Source organism: Phalaenopsis equestris, unplaced genomic scaffold, assembly GCF_001263595.1.
Source record: "Phalaenopsis equestris unplaced genomic scaffold, ASM126359v1 Scaffold000247, whole genome shotgun sequence".
Lineage (NCBI taxonomy): Eukaryota > Viridiplantae > Streptophyta > Magnoliopsida > Asparagales > Orchidaceae > Phalaenopsis > Phalaenopsis equestris.
The window spans coordinates 196,486-217,276 of NW_018164689.1; the positions used below are offsets into that span (position 1 = coordinate 196,486).

General features: G+C 31.3%; 2 protein-coding genes across 4 annotated transcripts in view; both read left to right on the forward strand.

Annotated features, from left to right (window-relative positions):
• Window positions 1-1,381: 1,381 nt before the first annotated feature.
• Window positions 1,382-14,699, forward strand: LOC110024118 (lipoyl synthase, mitochondrial). Of its 2 annotated transcripts, none has more exons than XM_020723897.1 (5): window positions 1,382-1,906; window positions 2,570-2,781; window positions 12,277-12,656; window positions 13,834-13,943; window positions 14,621-14,699. In XM_020723897.1, the coding sequence occupies exons 1-5, from the start codon at window positions 1,443-1,445 to the stop codon at window positions 14,682-14,684; spliced, it is 1,230 nt and encodes a 409-aa protein (XP_020579556.1). In that variant the 5' UTR covers window positions 1,382-1,442; the 3' UTR covers window positions 14,685-14,699. The 2 variants fall into 2 exon arrangements, with proteins under 2 accessions (XP_020579556.1, XP_020579557.1); XM_020723898.1 differs by having other exon boundaries at window positions 14,613-14,658.
• Window positions 14,700-20,299: 5,600 nt separating this feature from the next.
• Window positions 20,300-20,791, forward strand: part of LOC110024109 — a 31,684-nt gene continuing 31,192 nt past the window's right edge. The window contains exon 1 of one of the 2 annotated variants that reach the window (XM_020723879.1): window positions 20,300-20,530. The gene's annotated coding sequence lies outside the window, so the exon portion shown is untranslated. The other variant, XM_020723880.1, reaches the window with a different exon arrangement.

Here is a 20,791-nt window from a genome sequence, read left to right on the forward strand (position 1 = left end):
TCTACCGATGAAGGGTCACATCTAAACTACAAAAACCGTCAAATCTCATGACCTGACATCTAGGCGTTGGTTACTGAAGCCTATTTTCCACCTTCTTGGGATGAATTTCTAGGCATTGTGCTCTTTTTGGATTCAAGGCACTACTTTTGGGTGCCTTGACGTTGATCTGTGACGCTTACTTTCTGCATATGAGTGGCTAGGCTCTCGTATGTGGGGGCCTACTTTCTGCATCCGAACGCCTAGGCACTGGGCCTTCACTTAACAATTTTTTTGAATTTCTTTAGCTACGATGACGTTTCTTTCCTAAATCCTGCTAAAAACAACACAAATACCTTCTAAAAGCATGTAAAATTAACATAAGAATATAGTAAAGTAAAACATAAACAAGTACATTCCCTACGAACATCAGTAGCCACAAGACTACCACGGGTATGCTACATGATCCATAATAGCCCTAACTCTCATCAGCGATGGACCTCTTTTAATGTTTCAGAGTTCACACCATTCTGTGTATCACACATCTTGGAGGAAGGTTTCCATGAAGTGGCACAAAGATTCTCTATTTTTTCTATGTGTTGTATGTGGGAGGCGGCAGAAATGGTGTACCCACGCCACTAAGGTGGCACATTTGCGCGTGGCACATCTGCGCTATAATGGCGCAACCACTTCATAAGTGGAGTAAATACACCAGTGCATCTTAAAGTGGCACTTATCTATCATTTCCACCATTTGATCCCGATATGAGCACCTATGTATGATTTGGAATGAAATTGGGTGCCTCCATTGTGTTAGTTCTTATGTATAATTGATTCATTAATATATGTAACCTATAATTAAATATAAAAATACTCGGAAATGTATAAATATGATACAAATAGTAAAAGGAAATACCAAAAAATATAGAAAAAATGTCATAAATTTTACGCATATCAAGCGGAATGTTGGATAGAGCATTCTGATTTGTTTTTAATCATTGATTTTGGTGAATTATATTTTTTCTTGAACTTTTGCTCTATATGTGACGAGTAACATTTAGAGCAATGATGATTATCAATCTCCTAGTCCTAAATGACTTGTATGCATAACCCATAACATGTGGCCTAAATTTGTGTGATTTATGACAGTGACATAAAGTACTGTAAAATAACATCTTAGTTCTAAATAGAGCTCAAATTGCCCCTCCTTTTTTATTATGTATATTACTTTTGATTAGTTTTGTATTTTATATTATGCTTACTCATTTTACCTCCTTGTAGCCCCTTTTAATTTTTGCCTTGATTTGTAATTGCTCATTAATGAAATTTGGGCTGAGCCTAAGACAAAAATAAATAAATAAATAAATAAATAATAATAATAATAATTGCAAATGTTTGTTTTTTTTTTCATGGTACCTGATCTAATGTGGGATTGGGGACTGTGATTGGGAGGAAGAGAAATAAGCCATGAGTCCTCCCCGCCCCCTTCTCTCCCTCGCCAAATCCCTCCACGCTTTCCGCCCCGCCATTCTTCGATCAATCTCTTCCACCCCTTCTCTCTGTTTCCAAACCCTAGATGCTGATTCTTTACCTGCGTTGGCGCCGCGCACCCTTGCAGAGCTCCGCCACCGACTTGAAGCAGAGTCGCCGGAGCTATCAGACTTTGTTTACTCTGTTGAAGTTGGAACGAAGAAGAAACCTCTTCCCAAGCCGAAATGGATGCAAGCGACAATTCCTGGCGGGGCGAAGTACGCGGCTATCAAGGCTAAGTTGCGGGAGCTGAATTTACACACGGTCTGCGAGGAAGCGAAGTGCCCTAACCTTGGAGAATGTTGGTCCGGCGGCGAGACGGGAACCGCTACGGCTACCATCATGATCCCTGGCGAATCCCGCCCCCCCGGGGTTGGCGATACCTGCACCCGCGGTTGCAGGTGAGTTTGGATTGAGTCGCTATTATTGTTATAATTTTACTTTTTTATTTTTTTTTTCCCCTTCTGGAACTGGAAGAAAACAAGAGCCAACTCTTTTCATTAGAATTTCAAGTTCTTTTTGTGCGATGGAAAGCCTTCTAAGTTGGTCAATGATCATAATTATTTGATGATTTTACACTTAGTTCATTAAAGCGCGATAGTTAAAGGAAGATGGTTTAATTAGTCTAAAGTTCGTGCAAAATGGAGACTGAATAGCGGACGAGGTTTGGAGTTGGATCTAATAATTGAACTTATTGGATGTTTCATGATGTTTATATATGTTTTCATGCGTAGACACTAATCATAAGTCAGATTTCATAAATCAAACAAGTTATGTTGGATAAACAAAACAAGCTAAAGTTGGTTCTTCTTCAAGAGATAGAAGAAAAAGTAGCTGATGATGATGTTTGAGAATATATTTAACTGTCTATCATTGAATTACAATGTCTAATAGATTGTTTAGTGTTTACTATTTTACCCACTGCTTTAGGTTCTTGGACTTGAATAAACTTAGCCACCTTTGCTGCTTTTGCAGTTTTTTATGTTATTATTTGTTTTTTTTTTTTTTTGCAAAAAACCAGTATTTAATTATTTTATTTTATTTTTCATGAACCATGTTTCCAGATTTTGCAATGTTAAGACATCAGCTCTTCCTCCACCACCAGATCCAAATGAACCCACAAATGTTGCTCAGGCAATTGCATCTTGGGGTCTAGATTATGTTGTGATCACAAGTGTTGACCGTGATGATCTGCCTGATCAAGGCAGCAGCCATTTTGCTGAAACAATTCAGAAGCTCAAGACACTGAAGCCAAACATTTTGATTGAAGCATTGGGTAGGTTTGTTCATAATCATTTTTCTTAAGCCTTTGATTTTATAACTATTGTCATAATGCATTGGATGAATCTGTGCTTCAATTTAGCCAGCCTTTTCTTTACCGTTTTTTGGGGTGAAATCATCTGTAAGTGGTGAGATTTAAAAAAAAAAAGGTTTCTGTGAATGAAATTGAAGTTTACAGTTTTTGCCATTTTTACCGAACTTGCTTTTGAAGTTTCTTGCTGTACTTTAAAGTGAAGCTCCCCAAAAAATGCCTTGATGATGTGGTTTCAACTTCGATGTGTTTTAAGGTTGTGATTGTCCCTTGCAAGAAAATATTTGAAATCGGTATAGCTTCTTAGGTATACCATCAACGATCATTTGCTTCTGGCACACAAAATGGAAGGAAGATTTCCATTCATACCACTCAATTCTTATGTATTTACATATCTAACTGCTAAACTACAATTTTTACATAAATATCACATTACTTATGAATGAAAAGGCGGTTATCACTTTTTAAAAGTGAAATTGGTGGTATTTTTTCTGTGATATGAAAGATTTGGGTAGTATACATGTAAAAAATAATGTTTAGGTGTTAGACATATAAATACATAGGATTTTGGTGGTATGTGTGTAAATGTCCCAAAATAGGAAGGATAATTATGCTCCAAGGACTGGATCCCCTTGGGAAGACAGCTGCTGTGCTAAAGTTAGTAAATGGGTTCAAATGAAAGAATGATTTAATAGAGCTTTCTCCAAGTGATTGTATATCTTTTAAATGGCTTTACGATAGTTGTGAAGTTTAGTGTTTCTGGTTTGGTTTTAGTGGTTTCAATTGAGTTTCGATTGCAATATTTTTAAGACTCATTAATATTTTTAATTTGATAAGTTTCATTTGCTTTGGTTGAAACTTAGGACTTTCAGCTGACTTTAAACAATGTTATGGCGAAACTCAAAGGTTCGTTTGGAACTCAAATCTTTTTATGAAACTGTAGTATAACTCTTAGGTAGACACCAAAATTTTATTATAATTTTACAACTAAGGTCCCATTAAATTTCATGTGTACATTGGCTTTGAAGTTTAGTGGTCTTGGTTTAGTGTTAGTTGTTTCAGTTGAGTTTCATTTGGAACATATTTAAAACTCATTGATATTTTTGATTTGGTAAGCACATTAGTTTTGGTATAAACTTAGAACTTTCAGTTGAGTTTCAACAAAGTTCTGGGTGAAGCTCGTATTTTTAATGAAACTTTAGTATAAATCTTAGGTAGTCACCAAAATTTTATTATAGTAAATGTCCCATTAAATCCATGTGTATCATATCATGAACTCTAATTAGATAATTCTCGTTATTGCATACCTTAAATATGCAATTTCTGTAATTTTTACTATAAAGAGATTGAAATTGTATCCCAAAACTAATGAATTTGAAAGTTTTGCGATCAAATCAAAATCAAAGCAAAAATCTAGCTTTAAATTTTTTTAGTTCACATTCCTTGTGGGTGTCATTTATAATTTTTAGAGAGAAAGGTAGTTTGATATTTTAGGCAAGATGTATAATGAATGAAGGAGACATATTTATTCTTCTAAATTTTTGTTGAATGGATTCGATTTAATTGAGAGCATTTTGATAGTTTGGTAAGAAATAAGGATCAAGATACATTGTCTTCAAGATTGAAGTTGGACTAAATATCCCTAGGATAATTGATTAATAGTTGAAGCCATTCGTGAGATCCATGCCATTTGGTATCAAAGTTAGGCTGTTGAATAACTTTAAGTTTGGTGTTTGTTCTATTTTTAATTTGATCATTGGATCTTAATTGAATTTTTATGATATGTGTTGACTATGTAGCTTTGATTGAAAGATCGGCTCATACTTGATGTGATCTGAATTCAAACAATTGCTTCATCTTTCTTTCGCTACATGGGGATCATGAAAGTATGATCCTTGATTCTACTATTTGAATGGTCAAGATTAACCAGTCGATTATGGTTTTATAGGGACATGTCAAATGTCTTTCCATTCTTGATTTTTTTTTTTTAAATAATCCAAAAAAGCTCCTTCATGGCATATCGTGCAGCATTTGAGGTATTATAATCTAGAATTAATCATTCCAAGTTGTAAGCTTTCCTACAATTTCATCATGTCCATCTTTTCAAGCTTGCAAATTGTGAGATCTGATTTATCTAGTGCTTGAGCAATGAATTGGAGATGATTTCTTGAAGTTCAGTTACTAACTTAGAAGGATGTTTGCCTTAATATGTGTTTTTCAAACATGCTTTACTTATTATGCATAAATCTAGGATGGCCAGTATTGAATCAAGGTAGATTGGTTTATGTGGATTGCATTAGGCTATGTGGGTACGCTTTGTACTAGATCATGGCCTATTCTAACCCACCATGACCTATTCCAACCCACATTTTTGAATCTATGAAATTTTCATATGGCCAACAAGTGCTTGTGCATTCCAATGATTCCTATCATGTTTAACTCATGGTCATGAAATTATGGAAGAGTCACGCATGTTGTACTCATCAGCTTTCTTATCGCATGCTTTATTAAAGGATGTATGATGTGTATATTTCTTTATATGTATGCCTAAACTATATATTCGCCGTTCACTCATTTGACATTTTTTTTATTTGTTTAGTTCAAATCACTTCATTTGAAAGGATATTTTGCATGTTTGTTCTAATATTTTACATAATGTACTTTTTTAATTTTGATTTTCCAATTTAGTTTACTGCTAATTTTCACATTTTTGTGAGGAAATCAATTTCTATGTTATTGACCAAATATGTGAGGCCTATAATAGGCTTTTATGGGATATAATAAGGAAACAAGTAAGAGAGATGTTGTCAGGAGCATTTAAATGTAGAATTATCTTCTTATATCAGGAGTCCTATCAAAGTTGCTTATATACTACCTAACATGCCAACACTCCCCCTTAATTTAGTATATATATATATTTATCAGCCTTAGCTTTTTATATTAAGGAGAAAAAAATAGGTGCCTTAATTTTGGTAAAGATATATGCCACCTGTTTTGAATTTGAAGCATAAGTAATAATTTCCTCTCATAATAATAATCTGCTTAGATATGTTTAGTTTGTTTAGCCCACTAATTATTGGCAATGTGGATGACAACAAGGTTGTCGTAATAATTGAGTAAAGGAAAACTTAACCATCCCAAAAGAGTTTTTAACGCACATCATTTTGCATGCAAACTTAATTGTAGCTTTGTATATGGGTTCACGTTAGATCTGACCACACTAGGTTATTTATTGCTTTTTTAGATGACCAGATTCCCTTCAAATAATATGTAATAATCTGAGATTTACTTTCTTTCATCGACGTGTCATTAGAAAATGCTTCAATATTCAGATTCTTAGATTTAGCTCATAAAACCTTTTTTCTTGGAGGTTTTTTCATATATCTAAAGTTCTGTAGAACAACTTTCCGATTTTCATTTTGGAAATAGCATGTGCAGTCACATGACTGTAATTCCAAATGAAATGTCAAGGTTGGTATTCGCCGGATAAATCAATTTATCAGCTAATTTTCACTGATGCGGTGGATCGTTGTGGGGTTCATCATCATAGAAAATGTTGAGACTTGATAGGAATATCAACAAACTTACAAGAAAGGAAACACATTCTTCAAAATGTTCAATATCAATTTTTTTGACAAGAGGTCTTCCTATTTTTACTATTAATAAATTCAATTCAAGAACATATTTGGGAAGTCCCCAATCTTTGGTGACAAGCACCTTTACAAATAATATTTTACCAATATTGTGATATCCTCTTCCAATGAGTGAGATGCCTTCAATTTAAACAACTAGTATAATGGATCTTGTTGACGTATGCTTGATTATTATGATAATTTATAGTGTTGTTGCAAAATCCAATCTAAGCTAATATTAAACTTAAGAGATTATTGAGGAATTATTTGTAGTGTAGTAACTCATCCTACTTATCCCATATGGTGCTATATTAGCTTTGAATGGATAAATCCTTCTACCGTGAAAATATGTTGAGTACACTGTTTAAATGCTAGATATGTTAATTTCCAGAAAGTAAATCAAGTGGAGAAAATCCCGGATAATCTTTGTAGTTTTGTGAAACGTGATTTTAGAGGTGATAAAACTCTATATTTTCAACTTTCAAGTTAGAATGACATTATCAAACGATTATTGTTCTAATTAGAAGATTCCACATAGCCTTAGCAATCTCATGATATCATGTAAGACAAACGCTACATAGAAGAGAAGAGGTCAGGTAATGACTTGTAAAAGTTTGAGTAGTAGAGGAGAAAGATAGAAGAGTAGTGAGCAACAAGAAAAGCTAACATGCAAATCTACAAAAGTGAAGGAGAGTAGCTAGCTTGAAGAGAAATCATAATGATTGGGGCATGTCGCAAATGTAGATGGGATGTGAATGAGGCTAGCCATGGTTGTGAACATTGGATCAAACCAGACATTTCAACTGGCCATCTCAAGAATTGCTCTTGAAACGGTTCAATCCAATTAAATGATTAGATTTGGAGGGAACCGGAATCAACCTATAAAAATCAACATTCAAACCACTGAAGCCTTAAGTTCAGAACGGGTTAAACGATTTGAATTGAAATTACAATAAGGAGATGGTGTTGGAATGTCAATTTCTTAAACTTAATTCATGCATATATGTTATATATCATGATACAAACATGGTGTGCACTTACATACATGCATATTGGCACTTCTCATCATTATTACAAATTTGACGTAATTAAATAATATTTATATTATCAAGGTTAAACTTTCAGTTGAACCTTTGAATATTAATTTCCACCGATTTAACATTTGATCTGATTCTATAGATATTGGCTCGGGCAATAAATGGCTAGTATCGACTAAAACTTGTGGTTGGTGTAAAAGGGACAAAGCATGCGAGCGCTCAGTGGGTACTTAAGCTTGGTTCAGGAGGCCTGAGCTAGTTTCATGGGTTTTGGGGGTTGCAAGCTAGTAGTAGGACAGATCGAGTGTGTGTTGTGGATGTGAGTCTATCAGGCAAGTTATGTGGAGTCGGGAGGGTGGCTTGCTTGTTATTAACTCCGATAATATTTTAAAAGGAAACCAATTCTTATTTTATTGATTGAATGTATAAGGCTTATAAATTAGCACAGTTGAAGATATAATAAGGAAACAAATTAGAGAAAACAATAGCTTTAATTATTGAGATATTTAATGTATAGTCACCTCTTATATTTGGAATCCTGCCAATTTTTCTAATACTATTGACCTAATACACCAACACTCTTCATTAATAATTGACTCCATTTGATGATTTCCATTAATTTATATAAAACTGTACCTGTAAGTCCACTTAGGTGCTACTCATATGACCCTAAAAGTTTATTTTAGGACTAAATCACTATTGATTTGTTGTAAGGGAGAAACATATTGTGGGCGTACTATATTTAGTGCCTTTATTCAATTTGTTCCATAATTCTCATTTTATAGCTAAAGGTGTGGATTAAATGTAGTGGCATTTGATTTGGTACTCAAGGTCAATATTAAACATCAAATATTTTTATTTGTGCATTCTATTTGTCTTTTCTAGATTTATTTATTTTTTAATCAATTTGAACTATGATTGTATCCTTATTGTTTCCTCAGAGCTGTTGTTGAACGTGAAATTCTACAATTGATCAGGCCATATATAATACCTAAAAATAACAATAGATAAATTAAAATTTAATTCCTAAATTATACTTTATTTTTCATATCTTCCTAAAATGTCCAAAACTATTTTTTAGAAAATTTTAATCTTTTGTTAGATTTTTCTAATATATAGAAGTGCATATAAATTATTAATATATTTGATTTTATAAAAATAGTTAATAAAATCAATTAGTTACATTTGAATTTTATTGTTCCCTAATATAATCACTATTTACAAGGAAATTGAGCACTGTAGTGAATCCATCTTGGTGCTCACACATGCACGCATGCACATACATATGTACATAAATACTTAGATTAAATTTGATTTAATTTGAATTTTTAGAATTTGTTCCAAAAATTATTTGTAATTGAAATAAATTCCAAAATTATTGAAAATTTAAAGGAAGGTTTGGAAAATCGTCCTAACATTCCTGTAAAAACTTGGGATCATTTGGAGCTTAATTAAGTTTTATATGATTTTTTTAATCTATTTGAACTTTAAAAGTTCAAAAAAATTTTTAATAGTTAAAGTATTTTAATTTTAACTTTATTGGATTCTCACTGTTTGTAAGACTAAGTGATTTAAATTTGATAACTTTTCTTTTTTTTTTACGATGATTTTTAAAGTTTAAGTTTAACTATTGAGTTATTTAATTAAGAAATTGATTCATTTTTAAGTTTTTTGATGAAAATATTTCAATAATGATAATATTTGATGACTCTGACTACCAATGATCCTAAGAAAGTTCTTAAGATCTTTTTGAGATATTTTAATGTATTTTTAAAATTTTAAATTATTTTATTATTATTTATTAATATTTAATTAACTTCTTAAATTTTAAACTTCTTTTAATTTGATTCACTCTATGCTTAAGAAATTAGCCCAAGGTTAGGAATGAGTTTGCAATAGTTTTAAGCCTTTGCCAAAACCCAATTTGGATTGAAGTTTTGAATAGGCCAATTTACTTGGGCCCACTAGTTCAATCTAGATTTTAAAATTGTTGATTTAGGTTTAAATTGAATTTAAATTGACTTTAGATTCATTTGAGCTCATTTGGATTAAATTTAAGTGGCCTTAGATAAGTGTTACTAGACATCCTGTTAATAGGTCATGTATAAATAAATTACACTTATTGGCTTAATTATGTTTAATTTAATTTAAATTTTGATTTGCCAAGCCAAGTGACTTTTTTGGAGTTACATGGCTAGATTGATTTATTTAACTCGATGGTTTTGATTTGTTGTTTCAAAAGATTTTAGAGTAGTCTATTAGGTCAAGTTAAGGTAGGCTAACCTCCAGCTCAATCATGTATGGTTCAAGTGACTTATTAGTTTATTAAGTTCATTATGAACTAAATGTTTGAGTAATAGGATTTGATTTTTTTTACCATGTCTTGCTCTTTTTCACTATATTGACTTGCTCGAACACAATTGACAAAGCCTCACTAGGCTCAAGGAGTGCCTTGGGAGAGTCCTAAAGTCACTAGAAAAGGATTCCTAGGTTATTAGGATTAATTATGAGTTGACTCCGTCTAGGGTCTTCAAGGACTGAATCTAGTCGATTTGATTAAATTCGGGTTTCCTAAGCTCTAGAGTGAAGTTACTATTGGGCTCCCAACTACATATGATTATTTAGGGTTCAATTAGAGCTCACTTGTGGCCTAAGGGGATGAATTGTGTTAGCCATTCATTAAGGCCACGGAAGCCAAAAAGTGTAAGCTAGATAGGGATCCTTACCCCAAAAAAAAAAAAAAAGGTTTTACGTTTGATTGGATTTGCTTTTATAAAAAATAATTCAACAAGGGAGCGCCATAGGATCTATTTTGTCGGTCAAGTATCTTCCAACTTTTGTTTTGGGTTTTGGAATGGATTGTAGGTTACAACACATGTATTCTCATCTTATGTTGGGTCCATCTTAGGACACTTGAATAACATGGCTATAATTCATAATCTAAGTCCTCCTATATATAATAAGTTACTATCGTACATTATAAATTGGACACGCTTTAAATGGATCTGTTATAAGGTATGATGAGATGAACCTTTTCTTGTAATCTAATTAGCTTAAGGATCTCTTTTTTTGATAATTTGAATTTTTTTTTGCTATGTTTGCTTTTTCATTTTTATAAATAAGCGGCCAAATATTATGCAAATGACTTTGACTATTCAATACAAAAGTTTACTCTAAGTGAAGACCTTTCTTTCACAATTATGCGTGTGCAATTGGTTTATTTGGATGGATCAGTTCACAGATTGGTCAAACCAAGTGAAATTGAAAAAAAAAAATCCAAAAAAATGAACTCTGACAATTTTTTTGTTAAAATCGATCCAAACGAATCGAAAGGTAATTCAGTTTAAAATCCAACCAAATTAATCAAATGTGATCAGTTTAGTTTTTAGTTTTTAGTTTTTAACCAAATATTGCATATTTATATCCACAAATCTTTCAAGCTGTTGTCGCTAAGGTCTTGTTTGAGGGGGAGTTTCAACTCCATTGTGGTGCAATGGTCGCAGAGAAAACGGAGAAGAATCGTTTGGATGATAAACTTTGTCGAACTTCACTTCCACTGCAACGAAGGTTTCGGTGAAATCACGAACGCGATGAGATCATCGCTTTCGACCATACGTTAAACATTAGGTACTAATTTCTCATTTGATTCGCTCGTGGGTTCGCTGCTTCTCCCCTATTTTCGTTGGTGACATGGTTATATTCAAACACTTCTATTCTTTTATGGGAACAAACTTTACAATACCACTTCTTCGAATGTTACTTTTAAACAGAATTTTTTCGAAGGCAAGCGTCGTCAAACAAGGTCTAAAGTGAATAGTTTTGTTTTTCCTCTACTCTTTTCTTTCAATTCTGTTCAGTAATTGGTTGAAATTTTGGTTTGATTCAATCAATTCTAGTACATATATGGATTTCAAACGTGCATGCATGAAATCTCAACATAGTTTTGGCCTTGTATGATTAGTTCTGATGATTAATTACTCTTAGGAGATCATTAGCGCTTCTCTCCCACTGGTTTCTTACTCTTATCTATGATCAGCCTTTAGTAGTGAGTAATTGCTCGCATCCTCCTTAAAAATGAGGAGACATAAATATCACGTCTCTTATATATTTACATATTTAACACCTAACGTTCCTATTCTATAACACTCAAATATTTTACATCGCATAAAAAATACCAATCTTACTGAATTTGTAAAAGTAAAATACACATTTTCATGCATATGTTTATGACATGATAGTGTTACAATTGTAAATATTGAACTTTAGGTTTTAGATATGTAAATACATAAGAATAGTGTGGTATGCATGTAAAAGTCTCAAAAAAAAAAAAAAAAAAAAAAAAACAAAACAAAAAAAAGCGCCACACTACATAGCATCAGTTATCCATCATCTCATATCATTTCAAAGCATTGGATTGTATTTGGAAATCCTAGAACTTAATTCTTCCTTCATCAACATCATTGCTTTGACGTAGAAGCATTTGTGTTATGATCATTTATGTATCACCCGCTTTATCTGATTTTTTTAAAGGAAGATTCACTCAATTCCTATCTATTTACATATCATACATATCGCTTTACTCATGCATGAAAATTTGTATTTCACTTTTAAATGTTATAATAATGGTATTTTTTTTGTTTTTGTGATATGAATGATTTGGATGGTATAAATGTAAAAAATAAAGTTTGAGTGTTACACGTGGTAATACATAGGAACTTGATGTATGTATGTAAATAACCCTTTTTTAATAAAAATTCTTAATCTTTTTTCACCTATTCTTCAACATGCAGTTCCTGATTTCCGTGGGGAATCACCCTTAGTCGAAAAGATTGCGAAATCTGGATTGGATGTATTTGCTCACAACATCGAGACGGTGGAAGAGCTTCAGAGATGGGTTAGAGATCATCGAGCCAATTTCAAACAATCTCTCGATGTTCTCAAACTGGCGAAAGAGTATGCTCCAGCCGGTACTCTCACCAAGACATCAATAATGCTTGGATGTGGCGAAACTCCTGATCAGGTGGTCAACACAATGGAGAAAGTAAGGGCTGCAGGAGTTGATGTCATGACCTTCGGCCAGTATATGAGACCAACAAAACGCCACATGCCTGTTTCTGAATATATCACACCTGAAGCTTTTGAGAAGTACAGGGTAATTGGCATGGACATGGTATGTACGTACGGCTTTAGTTTAGTTCATTGTGGAAAAAAAGAAAGATTTACATACATACCACTCAACTCTTATGTATTTACATATCAATCACCTAAAGTGATATGCCACATTACATTTGCAAGAAAGGGTGTATATCACTTTTTAAAATGTCAAATGGTGGTGTTTTTGAAGTGATATGAAAGACCTGGGTGATATAAATGTAAAAAAGCAAAGTTAGTGTGAAATACGCAAATAAGGAGGAATTGGGTGGTATTTATGTAAATGCGCCATAAAAATTTTGTTGGGGCTCCAGTTTTAAATTCTTGGATTTGTTTTGAGATGAGTGTAATAGAAGAATTGATTGATTAGATGAGTGTAATAGAAGAATTGATTGATTGTTCATGTGTCGTGCTCATCTTAAAACAGAATCAAGGGCGTTGAACCCCTACCTTGAGTCTTGAACTAATATTCTTTTGGTCATAATGGATTTTAAAATTATTGGACTTATTTTTGCAGGTGCAATACAAATTACTTACGTGTTGCATTCGTCTCAAACTAAATCCAACAATTTTTTGGGGAATTTACATGAATACCATGCTAATGTATTTATATGTATAACACCTAAAGTTTAATATTCACACACACACCCACACAGACACACAGACAGATACATACAGATACATACATACACACACACACACACACATATATATATATATATATATATATATATTAATTGCCCCCCCAGACGAGAGGGCACTTACACCGCTAAAGCGGATCCTCTACCAATTGATCCGGGAACGTGGCATATATATAGTGATGTTAAGGATTTGAGCACTATTTAAATAAATATTAGGGGTTTACATACATACCATTCGATTCCTATGAATTTACTCATCTACCACTTAACTTTTGCCTTTTACATTTATACCATCCAAGTTTTTTATATCACATTAAAATTTTCACCATTTAAACTTTTAAAAAGGGAAATCCATCTTTTCAGGCATAGGTAGCCGCAAGGCGGTACATATGTAAAAATTGAAGTTTAGTCGTTAGATATGTAAATACATAGGAGAACTGATTGGTATGTATGCAAATCTTCCTAAATATTAAAATTTATGTCACATATATTTGTTGTCTTTTGTTAGATATTAGATGCTTCTTGCTTCTCTATTCTCATCCTGAATCATTGCAGGGATTCCGATATGTTGCGTCTGGACCTATGGTTCGATCATCATATAAAGCTGGAGAATATTATATTAAATCAATGATCGAAGCTGACCGAGCTAAAGTTGCTTCTGCAGCGTATGTTTGATGTTTCTAAACTTAAAATTTTATTTTTCTTCTATTTTTTTGGTATTGATTTAAGAAATTATACCTTTTCTTTAGCTGATTGATACATCTTTTTTTTTTGGGCAATTTACATATATAGCACACAATTGTCATGTATTGACATATCTCACATCTAAACCTTCATGTTTACTACACCCAAAGCACTCAAATCTTTAATATCACATAAAAAAAGTATTGTTCTAACTGTGAAACACACATTTTTCATGCATAGGTTTAAAGCACCTATGTAAATATGAAAATTTTGGTGTGAGATATGCAAATACAAAATAATTGTGTGCTAAATATGTACTTCTCCCTTTTCTTTCAATTGGGTTGATGTCTTTTATTGTCCCAGTGCCCATTTTAAGGTCTGTATGTTATGTATTTTTTCTGGTTTTTTGCTCCTAAATAATATTGCTACTCTTTGTATAGTCTACAAGGCTACAACAAAAAGGTTAACTACTTGGTTACAATGCAAATTATGCAATTTATATGTCCAAAATTTGGGTTGCTCTTTTTGCTGACATTTATATATTTTCTTTGTGCAATTATGATACTTGTCTGAAGGGGAAAAAAATCTGCTGATGTCCTGTTTTATATCCTAAATGATACTTGTCTGAAGCGGATTTTTTGTCTATCAAGCGACCCAGTACTCCTGGAGATGGAGTTGTAGCGATCATTTTTTATTTAGAACCTGAGAACACGACACTTTAGTATTCATGGGTGGAGCGCCATGATGTCTAGCACATATTAAAAACATGATAGTGTGATATTGCAGTGCCTCTAATGCAACATTCTATTGCCCGTTGGGGTGTCACATCACCTTGGCCCTGGTAATTGATTTTGAGTCATTCGATTAAAGTTTTGATTTTGTCGATTGGAGGGTATATGATTTTGATTCCTTTTGTCTAAAGGAGAGTAGGCAATATCCCGAAGTGTTCCAGAGTTTGTAGAGGCTTGAGTTTGGTGTAATTTTTACAATTCTCATCATTTTCTTCATAATTGAGTTATTGGTGTGATGTGGTTCTTTGGCTTTTTTCTCATGCATGTTTTTTGTCACATTAAATTTTTTGTTCTTTGTGGTTTTTGTGGTTTTCTTATTTGTGTGCTTTTGTTCAAAGTCTTGGTTTGGATCTCTCGAATTAATTATCAAAACTTTTTTTTTTTTGCATTTCTTCCAACAAGTGGTATCAAAGCGTGGTTTCTAAAGTTATTTGGTTCGAGTGGGAGCAATGACCAATGAACCAAGGTACAAGGTTGAGAATTTTAATGGTTCGAACTTTGGTTTTTAGAAAATACAAATTGACGATTTATTATATAGAAAAAAAAATTATTTGTCTATGGAAGCAATCACCAAGAATTTGGAATTGATGACTCTGAAAAAGTGATTAGTTCTTCATCGAGCAGCCTTATATTTGATCTAACTTTCATTTTTCTCATTTGTTGCTATAAACATTGTGAATCAGAAGTCGAATGTTGATATTATTAATTCATTAATAGGAATGCATGAGAAGCATTCGACTTCAAATAAAGTTTTGTTAATGAAGAGATTATTTAATATGAAGATGGTGAATTGTAGCTCAAAACACTTGAATAATTTTAACACTGTGACAAACTAGTTATGTTTTATTGGCATCAAATTTGATGATGTGGTTAGGGTACTGTTACTCTTATCTTCTTTATCATATAGTTGAGATGGATTAATTACTGCGGTGAGTAACTTCTTAGGAAACATAAAATTGAATTTTGATGATCATATGGGCTTAGTGTTAAATGAAGAAGTTTGTGATAAGGTGGGTAGAGAAATTTCAAATTTTATTTTGAATATTGATACTAGAGGAATAAATTTAGATGTAAACACATGCATAAAAAGATCTAATGAAGAGGAAAATCCATATTAGGGAAAGAAAAAAATATAGACGAATGTTGGAATTACGAGAAGAAATGTCACTTTAAGAAATAATACAAAAATTCGAAGAAGATTGGCGGTGGAAGTATAGATATAAAATGTTTTACGTTTGTCTCCACAAATTAAATCCAAGATGATACCTTTTTTTATATAGCTAAATAGTATCGAATTATAGATTGTAGATTCAAACATCTCTTTTCATGCTAGCTCCAACAAAAAGGGTGGTTTAAAACTATACTCAATGTGACCTAAGGAAGGTATTTGGGAGATAATAGGGCTCGCAATATTATTGGAAATTATGGTTGATATCAGGTTGTTAAATGGATCGTTTGAAAATTTAATGATGTTAGATATGTTCCATGTTTGAAGAGAAATTTGATTTATGGGAGCCAACTTGCAATGTCAAGTGTGTGACTATTTTCACAGGCAATGAGTGGAAGGTGACTAAAGGTGTAATGTTGATGGCTTGAGACAACATTAAAGACACCCTTTACCTAATCAATGAGATATCTATTCATTTGAATTGTTGGAACAAAGGTTGATGTATGTCTTTAGCACCACAAATTTGGTCATATGAATGAAAAATGTATTAATTCCCTCCTTTCTAAAAACAAACTTCATGGTATAAAAACTATAGATTTAGATTTTTGTGAATATTATGTTTATGGCAAGTAAAAATGGTTATTTTTTATAAAAGTGTATTGAAGTAGAAGTTTGAAAAATTGGATCTAGTTCATACTAATGTTTGATGTCCTATTCCAGTTCAGTTTATTAAAGGTTCTCTATCTTATCACTTTAAATAATGATCACTCCAAAAAGATATGGGTGTATTTATTAAAGCATAAATTTGATGTGTTTGATGTATTTAAGATGTGGAAAGTTATGGTTGAGAATGAGACAGATTTAACGTTGAAGTATCTCAAATCATATAATAGTAGTGAATATTGTGATCAAAGGTCATGACTTTTTGTGCTTCAGAAGGAATTAGATATGAGTTTCTAATCTAAGGACCACAACAAAATGGTGTTGATGTGCGCATGAATAGAACTATCACAGAGCGTGGTAAGAGTATGAGATTGCATGCATGTTTGCCAAAACTATTTGTGTAGCATAAGTGAAATTGCAATTTATCTGATAAATTGTTGTCCTTCAATACTTTTGAATGAGGCTTATCTGAACAGTCTTGAAGTGGCAAAGAGATTAATTTATCTTAATTGAAATTATTTGTTTGTTCATCGTATATTTATATTGATGCGGGATTTAAAAGTAAGCTTGATGCAAAATTATCAAGTGCACTTTCATTGGATATAACTCAGATGAATGTGGTTATAAAGTTTGGGACAATCAAAATTAAAAATTTATTATGAGTAGGGATGTAAAATTTCAATGATGTAGAGATGTACAATGACATAAATAGAACTCAGGCTTATCCACAGATTACTTCTAAATACTCCCTCGGATATGTGAAGATAGAAGATACTAGTAATTAGGAAGATTTAAAAAGAAAATGTGCTCAATATGATGATTGATGAAGCACAAGCAGTTCCTCAGACACTATTGTTATGTATAGAGATGTCTAGGAGTTTGATGAAGGAAATGAGCAGACGATTTGAGGTTAATGACATCATTATGATGAATATTAAAGAATGACAAATGAATCACTACTAAATTTTAAATTATCAATATTTAAACATGCTGATGGACATTGATACACATGTAGGCCTTTTAATTGAGTTTTTATATTAGATAGTTATTTTGTCTATTTTGTCAAAATTTTTAAAGAATTTATTTGCTCATTTAAATTTTAACTTGGTGTATTAAACTTATACTTATAAATTTGAAGATAAACATGTTACTACTTTATGAGAATGGTTTGAGTAGTACAATTTTTTAAGAGCATATGTTATAGAGTTCATGACATGCCAAATATTCATAGATTTAATTCCTTTATAGTGACATAAATATAATCAAATTTATGATGAGGTTGGCTTCATTAATATTAAATCTAGAACAATCACCTCAAATAAAGAAAGTGCAATCCAATTACGTTTTGCTAACTAAGAAAAAAGATGAAAATTTATGTTTTTTTCTTATATTATGATTGTATTGAATTATATCAAAATTTATCACTTGTGTTATAACTTTTTGACTATATTCATTTATATTAATTTTTTTTTATCATCATATCAAAATTTTTAATTGTTGTATCATACCTATTATGATTGTGTTCATTTTATAACAATTTTATTTTAATGAATTATTGATATCCTTTTGTGTTGTAGCCTTTATAATACGATTATCAAATACATTTTTTAGTAGAATCCACAGTCAAAATATGATTAAGCAAAATTTGAATGATGATCAAATACTATAGGAACAAAGGTAGCTTTTTTTTTGAGCCAATATCAAACTTATTTGATCCACATGTCATTTATGATTGACTAATAATTACAATCCATGCTGAACCATCTTTAAATTGTGATCATAATGATTTTTGAAATCTAGACTTTGAATGATCACTTGAATAAAGTTTGGTCTTATCAAAATTTTATTCGATTATATTATACTATTTTTTCAAATTAATATTGGCTGCAACTAAGGGTGTGTTTGGGGCAGCTTGTGCGTTTCAGGATAATGACTGCGTGGGTCAACCCGCGACCTGCGTTTAGCGTGAAAATGAAACAACATTTTCAGATAAATGGGCAAAACACATGATCCAAAAGATACCGCGGCATTTTCAGAAACGCTCCCGCAATTAAATGAGGGGTGTTTTGCAATCAAGTAAATTTATGCACATGTTTACACTTAAAAATGAAACATCAACATAAATAGTTGAATAAGTCATTTAAACACACATGTTTAGGTGCATTTAAATACATATCACATAATTCTTATGTATTTATATTTGTAATATTGAAAGTTTAATTTTTTATATTCATAATACTCAAATTTTAATATAACATAAAAATATCAATTTGCTAAATTTCAGAAGTCAATTGTATATCTAATTGTTTAGCCCAATGGAGGCAGATTAAGCATTAATTTTAAATGAGGCAAAAACGTTAATAATTTTTGCGATTTATAAAATGCAAAAAATATTTAATTAATATTTATTTTTATAATTTTAAACTAATAAACAATATGAATTTTTCGTTTAACTGTTATATAATAAAAAGAATTAATTCATATTGATTTTTTAACTTTTAAACTAATTAATAATATTAATTTTTGATGTAAAATTTCTAATAATATTAAATTAATTGCTTTTAGATATTATAATAAAAGTTAAAGTTAAAAATATTTTATAATGAAATTTATAATATTAGGTTATTTAAAATTTATATTATTATTTAGTTTAAAATAATAAAATTGTGCTAATTGAATGAAAAACAATATTAAATTATTTAAAAATTATTGAAAGTGACCTTCTACATCCCATAAGATTCGACTTTTAATCTGAATTGGACTGCTACTGAGAGTGGACACATGGGTCTTAAATTTCATTAGGGACTTACTTAGAATGGATCACCACTTCAAATGCAAGAAAGTTCTCTAAATTTGTCGTCAATTGGTGAAGAGGTAGAAGATGAGTATAAAGAGGAACATGAACTACGAGATTGATCAAAATATTTTACAGGATTAAGCATTATTCAACCCTATCATAGAAGATAGATATTTTTTTTTTCATTTTTATCGTTCTGACAATTATTTTAATGAAGTATGAATGTATTTCGATGAATGTATTATTCGAACCAGCTTATTTTGAATGTTGAAGCTTAGTAAATTATTTAATTCTTATTTCAATTATTTTAATTTCAATAATATTTAAATAACTTAATATTATATTTCTTTCAACTAACTCAATTCTATTATTTTAAATTAAAAAATAATATAAATTTTAAATAACAGTATTATAAATTTTAGAATAAAATTTTTTTGACTTTCAAATTTATTATAATATCTAAAAATAATCAATTTATCATTATTAGAATTTCATGCTATAAATTAATATTATTAATAAAAAATAATTAATCATTATTAGATTTTTTATGTTAAAAATTAATATTATTAATTAGTTTAAAAGTTAAAAATTAATATTAATTAATATTTTTTATTATATAACGCTTAAAAAAAAATTCATATTATTTATTAGCCTAAAATTTTAAAAATAAATATTAATTAAAAATTTTTTAAGTTAATTGCAAAAAAATTTCCTTTTTTAAAAATTATTATGTATTCACATTGCACTTAGTTATATAAATCATAAATATAATTATCAAATTAACCTTTTTTGTGTTCACATATAAATCATAATTTTTTTGTGATATGTATGTACATTGCACTTATAATTAAATAATCACATAAATAAAAAGCAACTCTTTTAGATAATTTACTCGGAAAAGTAGTCTGCAAAGTCCTTTATTTTGGTATTCGCGCACTCTGAAAGCCCAAAGTCCGTCCCGCCAGTTCTCCCTCCCTCTCTCTCTCTCTCTCTCTCTCTCTCTCTCTCACCACAGTGGAACAGAGAAACCCTAGGAGCTGAGAAGAGTAGCTCGCAGCCTCTCGATCCGTGCTGCATCCGTTCTGTTTGATGTGTTTGAAAACCCTTGGTATCCTTTTGACGACGGCACCAGCGAGAATCTCCGTTCAGGTTTCGTTACTTTGACTCATTCTTATGCAAAATCAGAGCAATAAACAATCGACAATATGCGTAGAGACATCAAGTTTGGGGAAACAGAAAGAATGTATGATCAATCGACCCGGAATTTCACCATTAATGGCTAGTAAAGTTTACCACTATGCATCCGCTATAAAAATTTGTTTTTTTTCCTTTGTTTCTTGTACTTTCCAAAAGGTCACTTTGTTTGATAACCTTCCTTCCAATTAAAACATATAAATAGAAGTCCTTACA